A 9439-nucleotide genomic window follows, 5' to 3' on the forward strand; every position below is an offset into this window, starting at 1 on the left:
CTCACGGCAGCCCAGCTCCAGGTCGAGCTGTTGTTCACCGTCTTAGCTGTAGAGGGCGCAGCATCACTGGCCCTCATGTGGGATCCGAACCAGGGATCTGCTGCTCAGAGCTGGCGTCCCAAGCCAACTCCTAACCAATGCGCCACTTAGCTGGCCCTGGTGTCTCTTCTTATAGGGGCACTAGTCTCACCATGAGGGCTCCGTCCTCTCCATCCTAACTTTGAGAATAACACCTGCCTGCCCCTCTGGGTTGTCGGGGGGTGAAGTGAGAAGGTACATGTACCCAGCGAGCACTCACACATGACTGGTATTCACGCAGTGACCTTGAACTAGCTTCCTTTCACACAAAAGAATCTGAATGAAAAAGTGACCTGTTATTGCCACCACACCACTCTGTATCCACAAAGTTCCATATTGACTTAATTGCAAGGGAGACCATCTGGGTGGGCTTGGTTTAATGAGGTAAAAGCCCTTTAAAGAGGGACTTGGCCCTTTCTGAGCTTAGAAAGTCTCCGCCTGGCCTTGCCGAAGCAAATAGCCATATTGTGAATGGCCTCTGGGGAGGGCTGCGTGGCAGGGACCTTATGAGGCTGCCCACATCCCAGAAGAAGGTGGGGCCCTCACTCATCAGCCTCAAGGAAATGAACCTGCCAGCAACTTGAATGGGCCTGGCCGCAGATGCTTCCTCACTCACACTTTCAGGTGAGAATGCTGCCTGGAACACCTTGAGTGCAGCCTCGTGAGACCCGGTAGAGAAGACCAGCTAAGCCGTGCTGACTCCTGACCCACGGAAACAGTGAGATGACAAACGTGCATTGTTTTAAGCTGCTAAATCAGTGGTGATTTGTTGTGTAGCACAGAAAACCAATATGGTAGGAGACTGCTAGCTAACGTATGGGTATGTCGTTTTCCCCCGATTATAAAGTGATGCTGTGTACATGTTTCTGTCTGTGTAAGTAGAAACAGGTAGACGCATGGAACCAGTGAACAAAGCCAGTGGCCCCAGAACAAACAGGAAGTGTCAGCACAGGCGGTTACTCGTGAGAACCGGAGCCCCAGTGCTCACACACAAAAGCCACGTGATGAGCGGGCTCAGCAGTGTGTTCCCAGGTCACCCATGTGTCCTCAAGAGACGACAGAACCAGGGAGATTCGATCCTTCATTTCTTGGCGGTGGAATTTCTAGATGGCCTTGCTAATTTTAATACAGTACTAATAGGAGAAGATTTAATAATGCTAACAGATCACTATTTCATGATGACAGGACGAGGTTAACTAATCATAAAAGCCCAAAGGTGGGTTTTTAAAGATTTTAAAATGCATCGTTTTAGGGGAGACACAAGGTTGCAGAGAACTAAAACCGACGTGAAGGGCTTGAGCTTTCCAAATCCGATAGATGCAGCAAATGGCGTTTACTTATAAAAAGCAACTTGGATCTGATGGCCCTGGGAAGAGCAACCAGCCCTCGCCGAGGATCAGTCCATCGGTAACCGAAATGCCTTAACTCGGCTGGTTAGACATGTATTCTTTTTTTGGGGGGGCTTCTCAACCGTGGAAAAATATCAAAATACATACAGCTGTAGTTGAAAACGGTCTTTTTTAAAAAGTAAAGGAAATAATAGACATGTTAAATCCATGATGTTGACATTTAGAGGAATACATTGGTTTTGTCATCATTACAGTAGTCTGTGCTTTGTTTGCCATCTAGGGTGTTTCGCAGTATTCAAAAGAATCAAGCGTGCCGTATGTATAGCTGCAGGTTACACTGTTTAAGGGGACTTCTCTAATATATTTGCAATTATTTAGATGTACAAATCCCTAAACCTCACAAAGATTTGTAGAGTTTGGTTCATTGGACCTAAGAGCTTAAACTGAGCGTTCAACAGAGTGCAGGGAGTGTGGCTGTTCTCTCCGTGCCAGGTGGCCCTGGGACAGTTAGGAACCTAGTCAGCACGGGAAAGGGGGCCTGGCCCTCCAACAAACAGACACCTGTTATGTTGTAATAAGACAGAGGACAGAGATCATGGACATGTCGATGGGTTTGTAAAGATCACCAAGTGAAAAAAGCAAATTGCACAACAAAACATAGAGCGTGATCCCACATGGGGAAAAAAACCAACCTCAGTAAATTACATACACATGTAGCTCACGGAAAAAGATGACCAGATCCACCCTAAACCCTTCCCTGTGATACCTGTCGGGGAACAGACGGACTGTCATGTTTTACCTAATGTATGTAGATGCTTGATGTGCACACGCCCTGTGCAAGGTCCCCAGGCGGCACCTCGTGCTCAGGGGCAGTGACCACACCCACTGATGGACACTTACTCAGTGCCACCCACTGCCTGCCTTCTTTGCCTCTCACAAAAATACAATGAAGTAGGTGCAATTATTACCCCCATTTTATAGATGAGCAAACTGAGTCACAAGTGGGCTCCTAGTTAGTTGTTCTAAGGAAATGGAAGACTGAAAGCCCGACAGCCTGACCTGGAGCCTGTGGGCTCAATCAGGAAGCTGTGGCAGAGCCCTCCCGGCCTTGCTGAGGTTCCCATGAAAATGTGCCAAATGAGTGATGCAGAAACTCAGAGGAGGAAGGAAAGACTGGCCCATTTGGAGGATGCTTCTCGCAGGGGCACGAGACCTCAGATGACGCACAGAAGTGCTTGGACTTTACACTGTGGGCCGTGGAGAGCCATTGAAGGTTTTCAGCGGGGACTGGAGTGCAGCTAAGTGTGGCTGAACACGTGGCTCTCAGGGGTGGTTCTCTCGGCGGTGTGGGGAGCTTGCAGAGAGACTGGACATGACCGAGGCCAGGACCTGCAGTCATGAGATGGAAAAGAAGGCGGTGTACCCTTTAAAAGAAAGAGCACGCAGTTCTACCTCAATCAGGCTGTTAATTAGGTTACAGGGCCTGGTTCCTATGTGTAGGAATACAGGAAGGGGATATGTTTTTGCTGAACCTGAAGAGGACTGAAGCTTGCTTTATGTATTTTGCTTATTGTCATCATGTCAGCTTCAGGTAACAGCTCAGATTTGAAAATGGATATGCCAGGCAATGTGGTGCATGGTATGCACTTACGAGCTATTAATAGTCTACATTCCACACCTGTTCCAATGTTTAACCTGCAGCAGCCAGGCTGACGTCCTGAGAATCAGTGAACACGGGACACAGCCTGGACAGAGTAGACCCTGCCCTGGGCGCCTCCTGTCAGCCCTGGCTTTTCTGGGCGCCCCCTTCTTCCTGACACAGGTACACTTGTACTGCTACATTTCCCTTTTTCTTCCGTCTGCTTTGGAACTGCAGAAGGAACTCGTCCTAGGAAAGGAAGGGGAATGACCCACAAAAGCAAACGAATGCATGGTGGTCTCATCTGAGGGGGGCTTGGTTCCTGGAATTTAGGGGCCTTTCTTGCCTACTCATGAATAAGGGAGGCTACAGACCTTACTCCGTCTGTCCCTGCTGACACTTTCTAGGGACACAGGAAAAAGCCTGACACGGGGCCTTTGTCTTTGGTGCCTGTCACATTTCGTCCTCACCTGGTTGGCCCTACGGTCCCTACCTCTCATAGTTGTAGTTTTTATCAAGGAGCCCCTTGGCTGTGGTGGTAAGATGGCGTCTCCCCAACTGGTCTGACTCCCAGAGGTGAAGTCTGTGACCCTCTTCCTAGTGGCAGGACTCCAGGCTCAGAACCTGAGAATCTTCGTGCTGGGGCAGGATTGTGAGGCTGCATTCTGTCCCCTGCGGGGGCCCAGCCCTGCCCCATTCCTCCCAGGCCGCCCCATCCCGAGATGGCCCCTCCCTGGAGGCTTCCTCTTGCATCACTCACTCATGTGGTGGGCCCCTGCCTGTCTTCTGCTGGAGCGTAAGGGGGCTATTCCCAGCCTCGTCCTCAGGCTTCTCCCAGGGGCAGCTCACCGAAGCCAGCCATGTCCACCGTGCGGGCAGCAGGTAGGAGCCCCGAACAGGGCCAGGGAGGGAGAGCAGGGTGGGCCTGGCCAGAGGAGAGGATGGAGCACCCGAGGAGGAGAAGAGACAGTGGGGACGGGGGAAGGGGCCCTTGCAGCAGGCGTGGACTCTTCTTCCTGAGGACCCGTGTCCACTGCGGTCCTCCAAGCCCACTTGTTTCACAGCCCAGGCGCCATGACAGCAACACCTCAAAGCCTTAGTTTTCCTGCTTCATTCTGTGGCCTGTAGGAGAAATGGTTGTTGCGGGTAAAGTAGATTAATGGTTGAGAGAAGGAGACCAAGATCTACAGGGCCCTGTAAAAAATCACCATCTGAGGGTGGTTCACCTAAGTCCCTTACTGACCCCAGGAAGTGACCTCTCTGTCTCAACTTGACAGTGGTCATTTGCTTCCGCCCAACCAAAGAAGATGCCTGGTTGTCACCAAATTCAGTGCTCTGTAAATGGTCACAAGTTCACTTCAAGTTCATCTTGGTTTCTCTCTAACATCGTAAACAATGGTGACATATTTCAGAGGGACATACCTCCTGTAAATCTTCCATGGGGCGGAGGGTAGTAACTTCCGTTGATAGAGGGTAGGCGAGTTTCAGAATGATACTCTGTAATCACGAGAAGACACCCAGCGGGATCCCAGAGAGCATTCGTCATTTTCAAGGGCATCTTCCCTGTTGTCTGGGCGCACTCGATTTTTAGAAACCAACCAGGAATGGCCTTCTGGAATGATCCAGACCTATATCTAGCCCGGGAAGGGATGCATTTCACGGTCTATGGGCCAGAGCTCAGTGCTGGAGGCAGAAGGACCTAGGTTTGAATCTTTACTGACTCACCCAATGATCCTGGGCAAGTGACCTTAGGCTCAATTAAACAGTTATTGAGCACCTACTATGTTCCAGGTATGCAGAGATCAGACACTATCCTGGCCCACAGTGGGTCAACAGACCCGATTCAGTGGGGAGACAGGCTCTTGCCTCATCTGCAAGAGCAGATGATAATACCTGAGTACCAGGGCTCTGATATGAAGTATGAACCACCACACAGTGCCCAACGCCCAATAGGAACATGGCAGACACTTCTGGAAGCCTCATTTAGAAATGGGGAGTGCGGGGCCAGCCGAGTGGCTCAGTTGGTTAAGAGCTCACTCAAGAGTTTGAGCTCTGAGCAACAGTGGTTCGATGCCCGGCCCGAGCTGAGCTGCTGCTGAGCTGCCAACAGGTGGCAGGATGGCTCAGCTAAAAAAAAAAAAATGAAATGGGGAGTGTATCTTTGGGAAAGTAATGAAGAAAAATGCCCCCACAGAAGAGACACTGTTGTCGTTCCGAAAAGAAGTTGGAAGTCTTGGTATCAGAATGGCTGGCTTGCTGAGGTCAAGTGACTCACTCAGGTCACATAGGGAGTTGTTGAACAATCAGGATGGGAACCAGGTGTTCCAGCCACAACCCACTTCCCCCACGTGCCTCCCACAATATCCAGATTTGGCTGGCATTTTCTTGGACTCCCCGTGCCTCGTCAAGAAGCCTTGGAAGAGCAACCTGTCTTGTTACTCAGAGTATGGCAGTGATAAAAGGCGTTAAACTTATTTTGTGTGTGGTTGCCACAAGCATGTTGACCACCATGCTTTCAGCCTCTCGTTCATCTGTATGTCATTACGTTAGTGAAAACTGCATGGCTTTTCAGGTTTTTTGGTTTTTTAAAATTGTTTTAGCACAATTGCTTGGACACTTATTCAGCTAGAAACTTGCTATCCAGAATTTACTTGTTCTTGTGAGAATTGCTAGAAAATGTCGACTTACAGAGATGCTTTCTATGTTTCATTGTACATGCTAAGTGTGGTCTACAGAGCAGAATTATGCTATGAGGACCATCGCGTAGAGAATGGAGGCTGTAGTATGGATTTAAATATAGTTGTATATGTGGTACTTGGGGTAAGCTTTACCACGTGACTTGGCATGAAGTTGTGTGTCGTGTAGCAATGTTTGCGCACCATTTACAAAAATACTTAGAAATATGTGCCTCATAGAATTGTAAGGCTTACCATAGGCTTACTATAAAACTTAAAACTCAGTGTTTATCTAAGATAAGCATTTAGCAAATAGCAAATATTTGGTGCAGGCCTCCTCTGAGCCAGGCACTTGTGCTTACAGCCTTGGAGTTTGAAATGATATTTGCTTCCTTTTTTTTTTGTTTTTTTGCCACAATCTCTACCATGTGAGATTCTAGTTTCAATGTGCAAGAAGCTCACGTGATGGGTTGTCTGCACTTCTCAAAGCCTACCAGATGGGGCACGCTCCTTGTTTTGATTTCCTCTGGTTCCATCTGAAGAGAGTACCTGGTGACTGTCAAGGTCTGGAGGACAGTGGCACCACCTCGGGCCCCCAGGCAGGGGCCAGCACATCCACTGCCCACCAGGCCCCCTGCTGAGTGCTCCCAGCAAAACCACATACACACAGCAGTAAAAATCACATTTACTCACTGTGATGGAAATGGCAGTATGAATTTTTTAATGTACGGATAATATAAAAGTAGGTTAAGAGCAGAACTTCAGTTAAAATATGCACAGAGGAAGGTGTGTTCCAAGCCTTCCCAATAAGGACGTGTGTCTTATAATTGGCAAACAGTGGCTGGCTTTTCTTGGGCACTTCGTATGGAAGCAGATCGTTGGGGTCCCGTGTGCTGGATCTGGGACCTGAAGAGCCACCTTTCCTGGCTGGGAGTCCTGAGAAAAGTTACAAAAACACTCTGCCTCGGTTTCTTCATCAAGCAGTTGGGGGGTGTCAATGCCTGCCTCATGGGATGGCTGGAGGATGAGCTGAGACATAAAATATTGTATGTTGCAGAGGAGATTACTCCTGGTCTCACTTTAAAATAAGCACCACTAACCTCAGCTCTTACACTACAGATCACGGCTCTCTGGCCTGGTCAAACACCCACTGTTCACGGTGACTTTCACACCTTTCAAATCCCAACACTCCCTCTCCTATCCTCAGTCCCAGCTGCTGACTGTGCTTCCCGTGTCATAGAGAAAACAGCAACAATCAGAAGAGAGTACCAGCTCCATACAGCCGCCCACCTGCTCTGCCTTCTCCTGGTTCCTTGGGTGACTTGTCTGGAACCCCAGCAGGGGATGCCCCCTCCAGGCACTAGACCCCATCCCTTTCGGCATCCTCCTCTGCTCTTTCTCCTGCAAACTACCTCAGGATCAGGCTGTTCCCACCAGCTTATAAACATGCTGCCACTTTCCCTCCCCTTAAAACACAAACTAGCAAACCCACAAAAGCTGGTCCTTCTGGCCTCCTGGAGCCTCTGCTCACCTTCTGGCCCCGCCAGCTCTGAACACCACACAACCTTGTCGACTCCCTTTGCCCTTGACCCTGCTCATTTCAGCCCCACCCCCAGCACTTCCCCCTTCCCACCACTGCCCCACCCCATTAGAGAGTGGGCTCCACAAAGCAGGATACATCCTGGGCAGAGTACGTGCTTCAAAATACTTGTCGAGTGGTTGAACGGCTGGTAGCCACTGAGATTGCCTCGGACCTTTTATCACAAGGGTGATGCTTCACAGATACCTTCCTGCACATGGCATCCTTCGGTTAGGTGTCGCTTCAGGATGTGCACGCACCGAGTCAGCGGGTGCGAGCTTGGCCTCGCCACCCTTCCCTTCCAGCTGATCCACATCCAGGTTCTAGCACCACTGTCACCTGAGCCAGAAACCTGAGCGTCAGGAGTCTTCCACAACCACCCAGGAGATCATTAAGTCTTAATGGGCTCTTAACCTCTCTCACACCTTCCTGCTCCTCTCCTTCTCCGCAGCTGTCCCTTCCTCCTTGAGCCCCCTGCTCCTTTAACCCTTTCCACTGCTGCCAAAATCATTTTTCTTGTCTGATGCTCCTCTGTCCCGGTTTAAACTGTGTGCCGTTCGGCGATAAGCTCTTACAGGATGCCATCCCACTTCCAACATGGGGGCTGCCTCCCCTGGCCGGTCCCACTCCCAGGGCTCCCGCAAGTCTAAGTGACGCAGAATCTCAGCAGGTACTGGGCTGTGCGTGGCATGCTCTTTGGGACTGCAGTTCACTCTGCCTGGAGTGCTTGCCCTCTGGTTCCTCGGACCAAGTCACCACTGGCCTTCCAGGTGGGGCTTCCGCCCTGGCACTCTCAGGGCCCAGGGCCCATGGGCACCTCTCACTGCATCGGCCTTACTGCACTGCCTCTGGGAATTTATTGTTTGGCTGCCTACCAGCTGCTCCTTCTGTGTATCCCTGGTCAGTCATCTTTGTCCCCCCAGGACTTGCCTGGGATCGCAGGCCACACTGGGCTTGCTGGATGAATGACGGGGAGGGACCTGCTTTGAGTCAGTGAGCTGCCTTCGTCAAAGTGATGCTGCAAAATCCCCAAGCCACACCATATCATTCATGAATATGGATTTCCACGCTGGGGGCACTGCAAGGGGGAAAATGGATTATTGGAAGAGAAGGGAGCCAGAGGCTATGGATTTTGTGGAGTTTGATTAGCAAACACAGGCCCACGAGGAAGGGAAAATTAACCATGAAACTGAAGGGCCAGCTGCCAGCTTACATTTAGTCTGACAGGTGGACGTCATTGAGCTAAGTGATGCTGCTTGTTAGCATTTTGCAAGGCAGGGAAGGGCACGGGCCCCATGTGGGTGTCTATAGCTGTCCAGGTGTTAGGAAGTCTGCCTTGAGCCCACTTCTAACGGTTGATGAGGCATGGGGTTATACCCCGGTTTCCGCTGGTAGGGGCTCTGGCTTCCTGCTGCTCTGATCAGCCTATAGGCCACTCCACTGCAGGCTAGGAACTTTGCTAGCTCTGAAGGTCTTGGCCCCTGTCAGCCAGGCTACTTTCTTGACCTGGCTCTCCTCCTAATGCCAGCCAGGTCCTTTACCTGGCCTGCCTCTCATTTCTCCCCACAGGACTGGCAGGACGATGACCAACACAGGAGATAAAAGACAGATGGGAATGGGCTTTGAGGAGCTAAACTTGTGATAAAGAAATATGAGGGTGTTGAGCCCGAGAAGAATATACCTGCCAAAAAAGAGGACTCCTCGTGGTTCATTGGGTTCAAATTCATAACCAGAGTCTAGCAGCCACTATGTAGAGGTCCCTCATGCACACTGCATTTCAGGGAAAAGCTACAGATTGGGATACTAAGCTTCCTGCACTGTCTTGCAGCCTGACTGAGCCCACCCATACTAAAGAGCTCTAGGATCGAAATTGGACCAATAAGACTGAGACTTTCCCAATTGGAGCTGCACAGCTAACATCTTCACTGACCAATCAGAGCAACTCCATTCTAACCAATCAGTAGAGCGAGTTTTGGACCAATCAACCTGTGAGGATTTGGAGTCTTCGTTTACATGAAAATGAGCCAATCAGGAACCAGGGGTGGGGCGTGCTTTCTATATAAGTCAACTCTCCTACGGTTTTCATACCACTATTGCAGGTTGCAGTGAGGTTATCCTG

The 9439-nt window shown here is 50.2% G+C and overlaps 1 protein-coding gene across 1 annotated transcript in view; it reads left to right on the plus strand.

Moving 5' to 3' along the window:
* Positions 1 to 3911: 3911 nt before the first annotated feature.
* Positions 3912 to 9439, plus strand: part of BRI3 (brain protein I3) — a 17261-nt gene continuing 11733 nt past the window's right edge. The window contains exon 1 of the mRNA XM_019637497.1: positions 3912 to 3948. Within this exon, the coding sequence (XP_019493042.1) occupies positions 3927 to 3948 (22 nt within the window). The 5' untranslated portion in view covers positions 3912 to 3926. The remainder of the gene's footprint in view (positions 3949 to 9439) is intronic.

The sequence above is a fragment of the Hipposideros armiger genome, unplaced genomic scaffold, assembly GCF_001890085.2.
Source record: "Hipposideros armiger isolate ML-2016 unplaced genomic scaffold, ASM189008v1 scaffold_33, whole genome shotgun sequence".
In the NCBI taxonomy this organism is placed as follows: Eukaryota; Metazoa; Chordata; class Mammalia; order Chiroptera; family Hipposideridae; genus Hipposideros; species Hipposideros armiger.